The sequence below is a fragment of the Aethalodelphis obliquidens genome, unplaced genomic scaffold (assembly GCF_003676395.1).
Source record: "Aethalodelphis obliquidens isolate GAN/ISIS:26980383/991018 unplaced genomic scaffold, ASM367639v1 scaffold60, whole genome shotgun sequence".
NCBI classification, from domain to species: domain Eukaryota; kingdom Metazoa; phylum Chordata; class Mammalia; order Artiodactyla; family Delphinidae; genus Aethalodelphis; species Aethalodelphis obliquidens.
The window spans coordinates 4,210,996-4,229,033 of record NW_020838004.1 but is presented as its reverse complement, the minus strand read 5'-3'; the positions used below and the strand labels follow the sequence as shown (position 1 = coordinate 4,229,033).

General features: G+C 46.0%; 1 protein-coding gene across 8 annotated transcripts in view; it reads right to left on the bottom strand.

Moving 5' to 3' along the window:
• Positions 1–18,038, bottom strand: part of AMOTL1 (angiomotin like 1) — a 176,249-nt gene that overhangs the window by 101,562 nt on the left and 56,649 nt on the right. The window contains exon 1 of one of the 8 annotated variants that reach the window (XM_027087780.1): positions 7,131–7,396. The exons of the other annotated variants lie outside the window; for them this stretch is intronic. Within the exon in view, the coding sequence (XP_026943581.1) occupies positions 7,131–7,179 (49 nt within the window). The 5' untranslated portion in view covers positions 7,180–7,396. Of the gene's footprint in view, positions 1–7,130; positions 7,397–18,038 lie in introns of those variants that run through there. 8 annotated transcript variants of the gene reach the window in all.

Genomic DNA, 18,038 nt, shown 5'->3' with positions numbered 1-18,038 from the left:
GGAAGGCATGGAAGAGGGATTAGAGGAAAGGATACAGTCATGTACACCAACTAGGAACCTCAGAAATCAAATCTATTTCGATCTCAACCATTAAACATGAACAGAATCAGTTCCAAAGAGTAAGGTACCTCAGTCTAGGTCTAATTTATAGGGGCCAATGCTCTAAAATAGTGCTTCTCAAAGTGTGGTCCCCGAACCAGCAGTGACAATATCACCTGGAAACTTGTTAGAAATGCAAATTCTCAGGCCCCATCCAAGACCTGCTGAAACAGAAAGTCTGGGGCTGGGGCCCGGCAGTCTGGTTTTAAAGAAGCCTTCTTGACGATTCTGATGTCCACCCACGTTTAAGAACCACTGCTCTACAACTGTACATCTAAGGCGCAGTCCGTTTCCTCTGGGAAATAAACAGCTTGGTCATCAAAGGAAAGGAAAGGGAGCTGCCAGTAGTGAAGTTTGGGACACAGTGACATCAGCCCTGGCTTACTGTACCTCGGGTAATAAGGACCCCAAACTCTGAACTAGCTCAGGACAGCACACACCTCCTACCACCTCCTGTGGTCAGGGCGGAGAGAAAATTGTTCTTTACTCAGAAACTCTTGGTTTAGAGGTAGGGAAAAGGTATATTCTATAAGGAGCACTAGATCGTGAATAGAGTATCCTAGCTTCTAACCTCAATCAATAAATAATATTTGTAAACAACAAGGTCCTACTGTATAGCACAGGCAACTATATTCAATATCCTGTAATAAACCATAGTGGAAAAGAATATGAAAAAGAATATATATATGTATAACTGAATCACTTTGCTGTACAGCAGAAATTAACATTACATTGTAAATTAACTATAAGGACATAAAATAAAATTTTAAATAAATAAACAGTATTTGGTATACAGCTCAGTTTTCCCAAGTGTGAAAAGGCAAGCTTCTATGAGTAAGAACTGGGATTCCAGTTTCTCAAAGAAAAAGATACATGAGAAAACACATAACATTATAAAACCATTTGTCTTTCTGCTATGTTACTACTACTACTAATAATAATAATAATGATAATAATAGGCATTTACTGAATGCTTTGAATGTGCCAGCACTGAGCTAAGTGCTGTATATGCATCAATTCATTTCACCTGCATGCAACTCCACCAGGTAAGAACCATTACTGTCTCCACTGTCTCCATGAAGTTGCACGGGTCTGAGATCACACTGAAAGGAGGTGGCATGGCCAGGAAGCAAACTAGGGCCAGGAAGCAAACTAAGTCCATCTGACCCTAAACAATCCAAAATACTACTGCCTTCTTCATTTTGACACATATTCTAACTTTAAATCAATTCAACCTTACTCATACTCAGTTTTAAGTACTGCATTTTCTTTTTTTTTTTTTTTAACCTATTATGCCATGTGCTGTTCAAAAAAGTCCTCAACCACTCAGTTTGCCCTAAGTCCTTCAGCCTGTGCTCAAGAACCAGGGTAACCCACACTGAAGAATTCATGTCAGTAAAATATCTAAAAACTAGATCAAAGGCAAGAACCCATTTTCTTCCCACCGTGCTTGGGCAACATGCCCAGGGAAGCCCTCCCTGACCACCTGATCAAAGTGAGACCTCCCTGCTGCTTCTCTTCTCTGTGCCCCCAAATACATCACGCTCTTCTCTTCTATCATAATATTAACATCTGGGAATGTCCACATACCACCTCACCAATAGCGAGCTCTGGAGAGTGGGAACTATGCCTGATTCACCCGTGTGCTTCCAGAGCACTAAATGCATAATCGACACCTAAGAGATGGTTTAGAAGATGGATAGCAAGACATACACATTCTTAAGAGGGTAAAAGTGAACTACAATTTGAATATAAAATGTAAAACCATGAAATTTGTTTTTAAAATAGAAAATCTTTGGAATATTAACCTAGGCAAAATGTTCTTAGATATGACACCAAAAGCATAATCCAGAGAAGGAAAAACTCAATAAATTGGACATTAGCAAAATTAAACATTTTTTTCCTGCAACTGAAAAGACAGACTACATACTGAAAAAAATATATACGCAAGCCACACATCTGACAAAGGACTCATATCTGGAATATATAAGGAATTCTCAAAGCTCAATGGCAAATAATAATAATAATAATAATAATCCAGTTAGAACACGGCAAGACGGGGGCAGACATTGCTCCACAGAGGACATACAGGTGGCAAACAAGCACATGAAAAGATGTCCAACGTCATTAGCCATTAGGGAATGCAAATTAAAACCATGATGAGATTAAAAAATTTACTGGGACAGCTAAAATGATAAACAAAAGCTGGTGAGGATGCAGAGAAACTGCATCTCTCACACATTACTGGTGGGAATGTAAAATGGTAGACACTCTGGAAAAGTCTGACAATTTCTTAAAAAACTAAACATACACCTACCATACAAAACCCAGCAATCCTAATCCTAGGCATTCGTTCCAAAGAAACAAAAACTCTGCCCTCACCAAAACCTGTACATGAATGTTCATAGCATCTTTAACTGTAAGAGCCAAAAACTGAAAACAACCAGGTGTCTTTCGGTGGGCAAATGCTTAAGCAAACTGTGGTCTATCCACACCAGGGAATACTACTCAGCAATAAAAAGGAACAAACTAGTGATAAAGCAGTAGTCTGGGTGGATCTCAAGGGTATTATGCTGAGTGAAAAAGCTAATCTCATAAAGATCACATACTGCATAATTTTATGTATGTAATATTCTCAAAATTATACAGGAGAACAGAGTGGTTACTACAGTTTAGAGATGGAATAGGGGGAAGGGGAGGGTGACCATAAAGGGGTGGCACAAAGCAGAGCTTTGAGGTGATAGAATAACTCTGCATCTTGATTGTGGTGGTAGCTACAGGGAGCTACACATGTGAAAAAAAATTGCACAGGAGGATAACACACACAAACCCGAATGTTTGCACGTAAAACTGGTGAAATCTGAATATGGTCTGGATCGCACCAAGGTCCATTTCCTGATTCTACTGTTGTACTCTGGTTATGCGAGATGTTACCAATGGGGGAAACTGGGTGAAGAGTACAAGGGACCTCTCTACTATTTTTGCAACTTCCCGTAAAGTTATAATCATTTCAAAACTAAAAGTTAAACAAACAAACAAGTGAGCTACAGGCATTTTACTTAAAAACAAAACAAACAAGAAAAGAGGTGTACATAGCTGCAGTACTGGCCAGTGAAGTCCCAAATACAGATTGAAACACACACAGTAGGATCATGTGACTTTATTATTCTTTTTAAGTTAAGCCCAATTCTCCAGAGGCTTAACAGGGATACATTTCCTAACACATTAGGGCTATTCCCCCAGCCCCCCCAATAAAGGGAGAAAAAATGCCTGATGTGTGAGACACTTTGGGAGTCCAAGAGTCTGGTCCTAAGAGCCTGGAATGAATATACCCTAAGATTTCACAAGGATGGAGGCCAAGGGCCTCACAAGTTAGAGAAGAACTCAGAGTGGTGGCAACACGCAAGCCCAGGCGTGCCTCCGTTCCAGAAAATGTGGTGTACGGATCCACCCACAATGGCCAAGATTTAAATGTTGCCTTCCCTCCAAGACAAAACAAACCAACAAAATAAAACAATTTTTTTAAATCGCTAAGCAAACAAATAAAAACCTCAACAACCTCAGACTATTTCCAACAAACCTTATAATTATGTCCTCTTACTTGACCTCCAAGTTACCCCTTGCTTTTCAAGTATTCTATTGCCTAGTGAATTCTGGGACATAAGAACCTACCAAAACTAATGAAAGAATAGGAGGAGAAAAATTATTCAAAACACTAGAGAATTTCCTGATCTAAGCTTCCATATGCATTTAAAATGCAGATAGCTACTTGGAAGGAGTGAGGATGTTACTTTGGGAGAATTTTGCTTATCAGGACTACTAATGGGTCTTACAAAGTCACTTCCTTTTTAATGTATTGGCCTGGAAAATCAGATTTTTACGATTTTCACTAGCAATTCCCTTGTTTTCTAAGTTGTTCATTATTTTTTTTCTTTAAAAAGCTTTACGTTATACAGTGCTTCATCATTTTCAAAGCATTTTCACAAATTGCTATGAAGCACTGGTACTTAGGGGCTGTACTTTTCAACAGAACTCTCACCAGCCAGACTGCCATCTAATTTCAATTAGGTCGGTCATCTTTCCCCCAGGCCCTGGGTCTACAATTCTCCACAGGGGTAGACTTAAAAAAAAAAAAAAAGCAGAGCTCTATCCACAGAAGCCTCCAGACGAACTGGCCAAGGGCAGAAGACACTCTCAAGTCTAATCAGCAGAGTGCCTTCCCAGAAAATCACTCACATTTCTGCACTCCTGTGCTTTTCTTAACAGCACTTTAAAATCTCATTTAAACCGAAAGTCCTCCATTAGCTCGCAAGAACAGATGTATTTTTAAGTGCTTTGATCTCCACATGCCCTTCAGTACATTAGTATTCTTCACCCCCCACCATCACACAGAACCAAAAGACCAAGACTTGTGTGCATTTTAAAAAGAAGGGAGGGCTTCCCTGGTGGTGCAGTGGTTGAGAGTCCGCCTGCCGATGCAGGGGACACGGGTTCGTGCCCCGGTCCGGGAAGATCCCACATGCCGCGGAGCGGCTGGGCCCGTGAGCCATGGCCGCTGAGCCTGAGCGTCCGGAGCCTGTGCTCCGCAACGGGAGAGGCCACAACAGTGAGTGGCCCGCGTACCGCAAAAAAAAAAAAAAAGAAGGGAGAGGGGACTTCCCTGGTGGTCCAGTGGTTGACTCTGTGCTCCCAATGCAGGGATCCTGCAACAAAGACCCGGTGCAGCTAAATAAGTAAACATTTTTATAAAAACTAAAAATACTAATAAAAAGAAGGGAGTGGGAGTGGAGTTAAGAGCACCTTCTCTCCTCCTATCCACTTGCAGAGTTCACAAGGGTTTCCTCATTTATCTTGAAAAATGTATCTCACAAAAGCAAAGTATACCCATCCAGAAACTAAACATCCCCCGTGCCCCACCAGGGAGAGTAGAGGCAGGCAGCTCTAAAGCCTTCTACTCTATGCCCTACTCCTTTTAATTCTGGTCAAATCAGTGGTTTCCAACCCTTTGCTCCTCTGTAGAACAGTTCAAAGTGTATTAAGGATTGTGCCCACATTGCTTCCATAAAAAGCATTATAGTAGATGTACTATGATGATCAGAGCAGCGTCCTGGGAGATAAATGTCACACTGGTCTGGATGCTTCAAGAACTTGCAAGCTGGAGAGACACCAATGCTTAACTTGGGTCGGACGTCCACGGAGAGCTGCCGGGTCCAGGAGTGGTGGACAGCCCGGAGTGGTGGGCGGCCCGGAGTGGTGGGCGGCCCGGAGTGGTGGACGGCCCGGAGTGGTGGGCGGCCCGGAGTGGTGGACGGCCCGGAGTGGTGGACGGCCCGGAGTGGTGGGCGGCCCGGAGTGGTGGGCAGCCCGGAGTGGTGGGCAGCCCGGAGTGGTGGGCGGCCAGGGGAAATCTTAGTTTGGCAGCGACACACTGGCCAGTTTTCGAAGCAGAGAGAGAGAAATGACTATTCAACATTTCAAGCCCAGACTTTTCACTTCCTGAAAAGGAAGGAAATTTTTTGGAATAGTAGCTGTTAATAATCCCTCTATTCTGGTTGTATTTGCTTATAGCAACTAACGTTATTGTTTGGGGTAGTCCAAAGCATCTTCCGGCATCATAAATGGCTCTAGTGACCCACTATCTCCAACACCACCAAGGACTTTAAAAAGCAGTACAAAAACTCGATTCTCCTAACATGCCTCGGAAGAAGAAAACGGGCAACCATGTCCGCACTGTATCAGGACAGGGCAAAGGAACTGAGGGGGACCGAGGGCGGAAAATGTTCGGTCCCAACCTCAAGGGCTCCGAGGCCCATCGTCAGGGCCACGTCTACTGAAGCCTCAGTTCAGGTGATCCACACACTAGCCGGGCATTTTCCAAAGCATGTGCCACTCGGGGACAGGAAACCGACGCCAAAGCCAAAGAAGCAAAGACCCTTCGAACAAAAATGGAAAGGGAAAGTCTTTACAGCCACCAATCAAGATACTAGAGAGTAGGGCGTGGCGAGGCGCGGGAGCTGCGGGCAGGCAGCCGGATTCTCAGCCTGGGCTCCTAAGAGAGAAACTTGGAAAGGTCGCCGCGGCGGAGGCCCTAGAGGTGGGTGCGAGCCAGCGCTCGTCGGTTTCGCCGCCCGGTCCTCCAGCCCGGCTGCCCACGGGGCACGTCCGGCCCCTGCCACAGCGCGGGCCCCGCTCTGCCCAGCTGTCATCGACCGAAGTGCCACGAAAGTCCCATTCCAAGAAGAGCCATCTCCACTTGGAAGGTTTAATGTTTTTTCCCCTGAAACCAGATTCTTTTGAAGCAACACGAACAGCAAGGGAGAGCTGGATCTAACTCCCCAGTTTCTGTCAAAGAAACTTGTCCCGGGAGAACAAAGAAGAAGCAATCAGAGAACGCGATCCGAGGACGGGGGTCCGCGGCGCGATCGCTTCTCCGCCCCCACCCGCCAGAGACTAGACTTTGGGGCTACAGGAGGGGTCCGGCGCGTCGGGCGGGCCACCGTGCGCGCCTTTGTCTCGCGCGCAGGGAAGCGGCCACCGGCCACCCCTTCCGCCGCCTCCCTCGGCCGCCGGAGAGCCGCGCGCCGGCGCGTCGCGGAGAGGGCGGCCATATGGCAGCGCCCCTCCGGAAAGGCCAGCCCCAAGGCGAGGGCGCGCCTGCAGCCCCGGCCACGGGCCACGACGGCCAAACGACTCCCAGTCTTCGAGGGGGCGCGGGGAGGCGCGGCGCTGCGACCCGGCCGGCCGGCTCCGGGGCCTGCAGAGTGGCGCGGGAACAGAGTTCTGATTTTTCTTTTTCTTTTTTTAAAGCAATATGGGTAAGGGAGATCAAGATTCCGGTGGCAAGCACTCCCGGCCCCCGGCACCGAAAAGGCTGCCCAAGTCGTTCCGGAGCCGGGCCGATCTCCGCCCCGAACTCCCGGAGAGGAGCCGCCGGCCCGGAGCGGCAGGGGGCGGGGAGCATCGATGGGCCGGGTCCTCTGCGCGGGAGAGTCGGAGGCGCCCGCCCTGCGCCCGGAGCGGGGACTGGTTACCTTTCACTGCAGACTCACAAGTTCCCCGCCGCAACTTTGCCCTCCACATGAGGCGATCATGGCTAGTTCAGTGCCGTGGGTGGGGAAGGCGGCCGCCAGGCAGCGCGCCGGGCATGGCGTGTGGCAGCCTGGGGAAGCGGCGCCCGACAAGCAGCCCCATTCACAAGGAAGAGGAGACACGCCGAGGCTTCCCCTCCAGCCCCAAACCGGACCACCGCCGCTGGGTCCTAGAGCGTCCCGTGCGCTCCCGCCGCCGCCCGCGCTCCCCGCGCCCCGCGTCCCGCGCGGGGAGGGTAGTCCGGGATCGTCACTGTAACCCTACACTTCACCCCCGCCCAGCGCCCGGCCGCTGGGCCCTAGAGCCCGTCTCCAGGCTTCCGCCGCCCCTCCCGGGGCCCGGGAGATCGCCAGCTGAAATTGCCCCGAGCTCTAGCTGACGTGTCTCCCCGAGAGTTAGGAGGGCGACGGCCTCCCTTGTTTTGGTCCCTGCCGAGGTTTAATTCATGTCAGACTCCACTTCTCCTTCCTTTGACTTTCTCTTCCTTCCCACCAGGCCAACTCCGGCCGAAATCGGTTTCCCGATCTGGCCTCCAAGTCCAGATCAGTTCTGTGTAGGATTTTTTTCTTCTTAAGCGGAATTTCCAGATGAAAAGTGGCCAGACTTTTCTCTTTGCATTCCCCTAGCCCCAGTGCTTCTATCATGCACTGGGATTGGGCGACAAGCTGCTGCTCTGGGCTCCGTTGACTAGCAGAAGGGCCAAAACAGATTCTACAACCTCAGATATTACAACCAGTGGTCACAAACCTCTAGGCTGTTACCTGCCCGAGCGGAAGCGATTAAAGTAATTCTGGGAGAATGTTGCTGATTCTGTCCCACCTCTTAAACCAGGCTACACTGAGTAACACTTCTCACCCACCCCAGTATACTCAACTGCAGACCTCGGGAGCCTTGATCTGGGGACCCCAAACCTACCCACACCATGTAACATCTCTCCCTAGCTTCCAGGAGCTGTCTCTGCTGCTTACAGAAGCACAGGCCAGGTAATAGTATTGCAGTTGCTGAGGAAGATGTTAATAGGAGAGCCAGGGCATACCACACCTCTTACCTTGTGCGCCTCTCCTCTCTGCCTTCTGTCTAGACCAGAATTCTTTCAGGAATTCCCGCCTGGATTGTGGCAATTAGCTAACTAGTCAGCCAGGAGTTTTACCCCTCCACTCAATCCTGGTGGGTTGTGTGTCCCTCTGATTCCAGTCTTTTCTTGTGATACATCCCTGATGTTTCAGTAACCTCTGCTCTCAAGATAAAACCCAAATGCAATAATTTAACAATTATTTACCAAAAACCTACCACATTTAAAGTCCGATACCCTAGTACTCGATAACACATAAAAGAAACGAAACAGCAGCTAACCAGCCCTTCAAGGATTTATTTATTTAAGATAACAAAATACGCAACCACAGAGCAGGAAAGCACTGGAGATGCTTGGAAAAAGTGGAGAGCAGCGGTCCCCTAAACTTTTGGCACCAGGGACCGGTTTCCTGGAAGACAATTTTTCCAAGGACTGGGCTGGGCGATAGTTCAGGCGGTAATGCGAGCGATGGGGAGCGACGGGAAGCGGCAGATGAAACTTCACTTGCTCGCCGCCACTCACCTCCTGCTGTGCGGCCCCGTTCCTAACAGGCCAGCGGGCCCCTGGTGGAGAGGACTGAGTGCATGCAGGAGAAAGGAGAGCCTTGAAGAGTGGTGGAGCTCAGAGCCACTGGCATTGTATGAATTTAGCATAGGCTGGGGGAGAGGTGATGGATAGAAAAAGGAAGGAAAGTAGGAAGGAAACTAACATTTATTAATGGCCCCCTATTAGATACCATACTATATCCTGAGAGGCAGCAGAATTTAACAGTTACAAGCATCCGCTGGAACAAAACAGAAATGAGTGGTTGAGTCAGCTCAACCACTCTACCTGTGGGCACTTAGGCAAGTCATCTACCTTCTCTAAACCTCAGTTTCTTCATTTGCAAGATGAGGGAAATTGCACCAACCCTCACAGGGTGGTTGTACGGACTGAATAAAGCAACGAATATAAAATACTTAGCACGATGCATATAAGTGCTCAGCACATTTGCTATTATTTCAAGTAACCCTCCATTAGCCCTGGACATAGGGAGCCCATCTGGGAAATAGCTACAGGAAGCAATGACAACTGAGGTTGGGAGACAGAAAGGAAGAAAGAGATACCATGTAGATAGCAAATCTTTGAGGATGCCCAATACAGGGAAGACACAAAATCTCTGAAGCAAGATTTTACTCTTTTCGTTGACTAGACAGCTATCCTGGGAGAAAGAACAAAGTAATCAAGTTAACCCAGATTTTGTGCCTGGGTCATAGGAAGAGTGGATCATTCTTGGAACATTTATAAACCAGTTGGTCCAACGGATGAACCAATGATGGAAGAAGCAGAGTTGAGAGGGGGAACTGGTTTGAGAGACATGTTGACAGGCTTCCTGCCCTCTGGGCAAGAGAAAAAAGGGACAAGAGCCTGGGTGAGAAGTCAAGGACAGAAATGCAGAGAAAAACAGAGATGCAGCTTTGAAGATCAGTTTACTTGGAGAATGCCCACGACAGAAAATTCAGGAAAGGAGGAGGCAGAAGAGGCAGACGCTGGGGAAGTAGAAGAGCTAGGAAGGTTTCCAGGCATGGAAGCTAGAGGAAGCTTTAAGAAGATGGTCCCCCTATCAAATGCCACAGACTCCTAGACTTCTGAGGAAGTGACAGGCACAGCTTGTGGGCTCAAGAATCTGCTGATTCAATCGGGTGGACCCAGCCTAGACTTTTCAAAGTGATGCCGAGTGATAGTTTACTAGGCCAGTTTTCCCCCTCCGCTCACCTTAATTTCCTCAACCATTAATAATCACTATATCAAATGCAGAAAATGAATAATCTTCTACATCAAATATATCTGACGCGTGTTCAGGAACTGAGGGCTGAGAAAAAGACTTCAGATTTCACCAGCAAGAGGCCATCGGTAACATTTTATAGTATATTTGGCTGCAGATTCTGACTAAGGCTGGGGCCAAAAAGAAACAAGATATGTTTACACTAAAAACTGAATGCAGCTTTACTCGCAGTAAGGGAGTGAATCAGTCAGCATCCGTGATTTTGGACCTACGTACTCACTCTACAGGTCAGCATCCTTTCTATAAAGCGACCCAAGTTGTCTTTTACTCACCCCTAGGACAGTTAAGAAGGTGACAGAGCAATTTTGGACACCTCAGGGAACAGTCTTTAAGTCCAGACAGGGCAGGTACTGGGATGTTCCAGACAAGCACAGAGGCTGGAAGAATAGTGAGGGAACAGAGGACTCCAGGAAGAGAAGGATGAGCATGGTCTTAGAGTTAAGTCCTGAGCTCTAGTCCGGGTCCACCTATTTCTAGCTATGGAGAGTAACAAAACGTAAGCTTCAGCTACCTCCTCTGTAAAATGGGAATCATTACATTGAGCTCATTGGCTTATAGTGAGGATTAGAAAATATATGTCAAGTGCTGGGCACATAATAGGAATTCAGTAAAAGAAACCCCTCCCTTCTCCAGTGATTTGAAATACCAAGGCATTTACTTCTCTATTACAATGGGAACCCTCTCCCCCCCACACACTCTTCTTCTCTGCACCCACCAAACACAGCCTTAAAAGTCTTTATCATCTGCTACTTGGACTAGGATGGGCCCTAAGAATGGGCCTGAGCTTGCCAGGAGGGAAACAGCAAATGGCAAAAAAGGAGTGGACAGGCATGTCCACAAAAGGGACAGCTACTGCCCGGCATCACCTAGGACAGGTCACACTACAATTAGTGGTTCTCAATGAACACCTGTTGCACGAACAAACCAATGGCTCAATGCAGCCAGGCTGCCTTAATCAAACGCTTGTTTTGTTTCTAGAACATCGAAACCCAAGTTCTGTAGTGCTTCCCAAAGTGTGATTTATAAGCCAAAACATGTAAAATTTTAAATTCCTGATGTCTCACCTCCAAATTCTAGAGATTCAGGGTCTCTAAGGATGGAGTCGTCATAGAATCCACTGTAAGCAATGCCAAGCCCACCAAAATTTTTTTTTTTTTTTTTTTTTTTTTTTTGCGGTACGCGGGCCTCTCACTGCTGTGGCCTCTCCCGTTGCGGATCACAGGCTCCGGACGCGCAGGCTCAACGGCCATGGCTCACGGGCCCAGCCGCTCCGCGGCATGTGGGATCTTCCCGGACCGGGACACGAACCCGTGTCCCCTGCATCAGCAGGCGGACTCTCAACCACTGCGCCACCAGGGAAGCCCCACACCAAAATTTGAGGGTCAAGGACTAAGGCCTCCCACTGGTTCACTGGGGTCAAGGTGCTCTTCCATTTCTCTTTCAGCAGCATTTACTGTATCCGAGCTTAATATGATAAAGGTAAAGGACAATGGGTGACATATTAGAACGTTAAAAGCAAAGCATTGTGGGAGCATTCAGGAGTGACTGGCTTTGTACAGGGAGGGAAAAGGGCAGGTTCCAAGAAATCCAAGTGCTGAGGGAAGGACATCCTTACTAGCAAAGGCAGGGGAACGGAGAGGGCACATTGCTGTGCTTCTCAACACTTTTTCTTTGAACTTCTTCTTTTCCAAAACATAAAACGGTCACACCAACCCCAGGTTTGCTAAATCTATATTATTGCCGGGTAAGAGGATTTCTTCCAAGCTTTTCTTTCAGTTCTCTGTTTTACAAAGACAATAGTTGTAGTTTTTTTCCCCGCTTATTTCCAAATATAAAATCCCGTTCTCAAATAAGCTCCTCCTCTGGAGATCTGACATATGCCCTGCCCCCATCTTGTAAACTGCTAACAGGAGCAAAACGCAGGGGGTCCTGGAAGTGCCCGAAGCAGAGGATGCCAGGAGAGCACTGCTGTGAGGAAGGTGGGGTCAGGGGTGAGCCTTTTCCAGGCCAGACTGACTGAGAATGGACAGTGAAAAACAAAGAGGAAGACGTGCAAGGCAAGTGGAAGACGCACAGGTGAGACCGCTCTGCAGTTCCGGAAATACCGGGTGCCTTAGAGATGGGTAGACTGCTCCCAGGAGGAGTTAAATGTCATATAACAAAATGGGTCATTTGAAAACCCTGCTCCATTTGAGGCTTACCCCAGGACTCTGTTGATTATGAAAAAATTGCCCAATAAATATGTATTAAGTACCTACTAAGGGCCAGGCTCCGTGCTACCATCCTCCACAGGCGTTTGGCTCATTTAGTGAGTTACGATCTGAGGCCTGTTTGTCTGGATGTTTTCAGCTTCACACCCACGGTGACACACTGGCCTCTTCTTGCCTCATAGCTTTCTCCTCTGAGCGTATTACATAATATGCATTAAACGCATAATCTGATCTATATAAAACACAAGAAGCAGAAGGTGGATACCATCATGTCCAGGCAAAATGCACCTACACCAAAAAGCTAAAAAGGAAGAGTAGAGACATTGTCCCCAAATAAACCTGGGGTCAGATCCTGACTGAGACACTCAGTAGCTATGAATATAAAGCACCTGGCATGTCACAGGTATTTAATAAATGATGATCATTCTGTTATTTGCTACTCTTAACTACAGAAACCTCGGGAATACTGAAAGCTCGTACTTTTTGGCTAATTGGTTATTTCAGGGTTTCTCAGCTTTGGCACTCTTGCCATTTGGTGCTGAGATTTCTTTGTGGAAAGGACTGCCCTCTACATTGTTGGATGTTTAGTGGTATCCCTGGCCTCTACCCACTCGATGCCAGTGGCAACCACCCTGCCTCCCACTCCAAGTTGTGCCAACTAATAATGTCTCCAAATATTGCCAAATGTCTCCTATGGGCAAAACTCCCCCCCGCCCACCGGTTGAGAACCACTGAATTAGATGAGTAGTTAATGGTGCCCAGTTTACAGGCTCCCAAGCTTCTAACCATACTGATCATTCCATTGAGCTGTTGGGTGAATCCAGTCGCGTACTAATAGGAGGCGGCCTCAGTTTTGTTCGGTCTACAGTAAATATCACACTATGGCAATTCCTTCCTATTTCTCTCTTCATGAACAAAAAACCAATTAGGTTTTATTCTGTTTCCAATGATGGTACAGATATGTGGTGTTTTTTTTTTTTTCTAAAAACTGGAATCATACTGAGTTTCTAAAACAACAGCGACATACAATCGCTATCAAAAACAAGGACTGTCACAATAACTGGAGATAACTTTGATCAGAATGTTCAGACTTAATTAAGATCGCTTGTAGTCGCCTTTCTGAAAAGGATGCAGGTGTGTTTTATTCTGAAAACATGTCCTCTCTGTTCATAGCTAGAAAGAACAGTGAGAAGAATGGCCCCTCCATAGTCTACACAGCAGTTCTAGCTCTTCTCTTTCTAGAATATGCACTAAAGACCAGCATCCTTCCAGCACATCTTATACTTTAAATGCCAAAGACAGAGAAGTGGGGAAGCTCTCACCATTCCCAAGGGCTCCGGCCACTCTGGATGGTTCAATTCAGGAGAAAAATTTGTTTTACAGCATAATCTCAGAGTGGGGTGGAGGGTAGGGTAAGAGTTAAAATTCACATCTTACATGGTAGGTGATCCACCCAGAAATCAGGAATTATTTATTGTGTGTCAGCAACAGAGCCAGTATCATGCTAAGCAGAACAGAGTCTTCAGAAAAGTCCAAGGTCGGGAGGGGAATAATTAGAAATAACTAGAAAAAATAAAGTCCTAAACAGAAGGACTAACTGAAAGGATTAACTGAAAGCACAACAGAGTTTGAAAGAAGGCAGAGCCATGTGAAAGCTGCAGTGGTTCATTCATTCATTAAAAAAATATCAACTACATAGAATAAGCCACACCCTCCACTAGGTGTGCAAATACTCTGCTATGGGCTCTGCTTATTAAAATGTGTATAAATAAACCTATCATTTCAAACTGGTCTATGTGCGATGAAGAAAAGGAACAGGGTGCAATAACAAAGACTCACGAGGGAGAGGGTGGCTACTTAGGGGGAGTGGAAAGGGAAGGCTTCTCCAAGGAGACGAAGAACAGGGGCAAGAGCCATCCGGCGGAGCAAACAGCCTGTGCGGAGATCTTGAAGCAGGAAGGAGCTTAAAGGAGGCATAGGGAGGAGGGCCTGCATGGATCCAGTCTGGAGCATCCCGGGATGAGTTCCTTAGGAATGTTACAAGCCTCTTTTATCCAGCATCTGGGAATGGTCCCTTTCCAGTCATCCTTTAGGATGTAATACCTTATGAGTGTCAAACAATATGAGTTTCAAATTAAGTGGAAGAGAGAAAAGGAACGTCAGAAAATGACCAATTTGGGATGAAGAATAATAAAAGGATTAAATGGAAACAACCTGAAAGTGAACTCCACATTGGTCACCACGTGAAAGATGCAATCTCTCTACAGCCTTCATCTGAGTTTTTTTTTTTTTTTTTCGGTATGTGGGCCTCTCACTGTTGTGGCCTCTCCCGTTGTGGAGCACAGGTTCCAGACGCACAGGCTCAACAGCCATGGCTCACGGGCCCAGCCGCTCCGCGGCATATAGGATCTTCCCGGACCGGGGCACGAACCCGTGTCCCCTGCATCGGCAGGCGGACTCTCAACCACTGCGCCCCAGGGAAACCCCATCTGAGTCTTGTTGAAAACAGGGGAAGACCTAGGATGCTCAGTGCCAGTAAGGCAGTGGTTCTTAAACGTGAGCTGCATCAAAGTCACCAGAAGAGCTTGCTACAACAGACTGCTGGGTCCCACCCTTGAGTTTCTGATTCAGCAGCTCAGGGTGGGGCCCCAGAATCGCACTTTTAATCTAACAAGTTCCCAGATGATGCTGATGCTGCTGGTCCACGGACCACACTTGGAGAACCCCTGGTTTAGGATATTTGGGGACCTACATTTCTGTGCACTCAGAATCCCAACCTAAATGAGGGAACAAGCAAGAAGCATTGTAGCAGAATGATCAAAACCCAGTTTTCTGTCTCGAGTGAGCAAGTATGGAATAGTGTGTCTCCTCTGTACCAGGTGATTTCATATGTTACCTCATTTCATCGCTACATAACACAGTGCATGGTAGGCTTCATTATCCTTGTGTTACGCATGAGGAAAAGAGGCTGGGCCCCAGGTTATAGGAATCTCCCGAGATCACATGGCTCAAAAGTGACAGGGCCAGGATTCAAACCTGTTCTTCAAGGCAGAGTTCTTGATCTTGACGCTACACTACATTGCCTTGCATACACACAGCTCCCTCTCCAGGCTCCCCTGGACGGGAGAGATGCTCCCCAGGCTCCAGACCCACTGCCCCGCTGCAGAGCGCTCTGAGGCCGACCCTGTGCAGCCAGCGATGGGTGCAGACACTTTTCACAGACTCCTGGGGGCTGCTAGGGACCTGAACTTGTTACCAAGTTCTTCCCTTTCTTTAGGGAAGGGAATAAACTCTACTAAGCCTCCACAAACGCACTGCCCTAAGCGTGTTACATACATCATCTCTTTCAAAACCACCAGGGGTGGTTTTCAGTCTGTGGGGGGCAGTTAAGTATTCTAAAACACAAGCTGAGGAGTGAGACAGGCCTGGGCTCAACTTCCCTTCTGTCATTTATTAGTTATATGACTTGACTAAAGCTCAGTTTTTCTTCTTTTGAGAAGTAGTGGTTACAACAGTATTTGCCTCAAAGGGTTGTGAGAAATTCATGAGTCACTTGCAGGTAAAGCTCTCAGCTCTTAACATGCAGCACACTCCATAATTATCAGCTACGATTACTAACCTGTTATCCATTTTCTTTCAAAATATGGCCATTTTAGAGAAGCTTTGATTATTGCTGTGCTAGACGGTCCTAGACACACAGCTTCTTCCGTTGACGTTTCTCGAGTTTGGGAATATTCAATTGGTAGATCCAGGAAATATGAACGGTAGGCATCTTGATCTGAGCCCCTCCCACACCCTAGCTAGGAAAAATATCTCAAGAGATCCTTACAAACAAAACAGGAAAAAATGGGCTAGCTTAGGTATTTTAGGTGAATTTAAAATAATTAAATAACTACACCCGATGGGTATTGAGTAATGGAATGATATTAACTTGGGTGGGGGGTTGAGGTCAAGGGATCTGATGATCCCACTATGGTCAATATTGGTCAAGTTATATGTGAGGTCAGGCTCAGTTCTCGGTGCCAGGTTGAAACGAAACTTTCCTCTTCGAAAGCACTCAGCAGAGGTTGAGCAGCATGGGAATCGATGGAGAAACCAGAGCATATGAAAAAAGAGACCTACAGCCACTGTGGAAAACAGTATGGACGTTTCTTAAAAAACTAAAAATAGAGTTACCATATGATCTGGCAATCCCACTCCTGGGCATATACCCAGAAAAGACGAAAGCTCTAATTTGAAAAGATACATGCAACTCAATGTTCATACCAGTACTGTTTACAATAGCCAAGACATGGAAGCAACCTAAGTGCCCATCGACAGATAAATGGATAAAGAAGATGTGGTATATATATATATACAGTGGAATGCTAGTCAGCCATAAAAAAGAATGAAATAATGCCATTTGCAGCAACATGGATGGACCTAGAGATTATCATACTAAGTGAAGTAAGTCAGACAAATATTATATGATATCACTTATATGTGGAATCTAAAAAAATAGTACACATGAACTTATTTACAAAACAGAAATAGACTCACAGACATAGAAAATAAACTTATGGTTACCAAAGGGGCAAGGGGGAGGGATAAAGTGGGAGTATGGGATTAACAGGTGCACACTACTACGTATAAAATAGATAAACAACAGGATTTACTGAATAGCACAGGGAACTATATTCAATATCTTGTAATAAACTATAATGGCAAAGAAGAGAAAAAAGAATATATACACATATATGTATAACTGAATCACTTTGCTCTACACCTGAAACTAACACAATATTGTAAATCAACTATACTTCAATTAAAAAATAATAATAAAACAAGAGACCTAGTAGGGAGAAAAGATTAAGATACAATTTGATAGCCATCTTAAAATATTTTGACAGCTTACGGAAAGAAAAGAGGTACAGACTGACTCTGTGTTTACTATAAACACTCTAGAGCATTGTTTTTCAAATGGTAGTAGGCAACCTATTAGTGGAAATCAACTGAACAGGTTAATCAGCATTTTAAGTAAATAAAATAGAACAAGGTGGAAAATATCAGATGCAGCCAGTCTAATAAGGAGTAATTGCTATTCCATGAAACTTCTGTTTTAGTTATACTTATATTCAAATTTGTATGAGTCTATAAAGTGTATCTTTATGTAGGGTCACAGTGAAAAAAAAAAATGTTTGAAAGCTCTAGAAGGTAAAACATGGACAACTGGGTGCAAGAAACAGGAAATCAGGTTTCAGCTCCCTCAAAGAAAGTGTTCTAATAATGATCACTGCATAACAATAAACTAGGTTTTCTCATGAGGCAGGACCCCCTCCCCCATATATACATCACCCCCTATGGTGATGGTCTAGCCCACGCTGAGGAACCATGCATTAAGGAAAGAGGGCACTGGGTGTTCCCTCCAATGAGGACACGAAGATGCTCTAAACGAGTAGATCAGACCTGAGCTTCTGTTACAAGAGAGAATGGAGAAAACCAAAACCTCAGTATCCAGACTCCATAAGTCATGGAGCCCATCCAGGAGCAGGCAAATGCTCCCGTGTTTATATATTATGCAAAATGAGCATGCATCGAATCCCTGAAGCTGTTCAGGATTTCTGCTGTAGGAAGGGCTAATTTCCAACAACCATTTTCTAATTGATAAAATAGCGTACCCGTCAGCCATCAGTTCTCAATAATGTAATCACCTAAGTAGAGTCCAGTGGGGACTAAATACCCAGTGACAGGACCTGAGCCATGT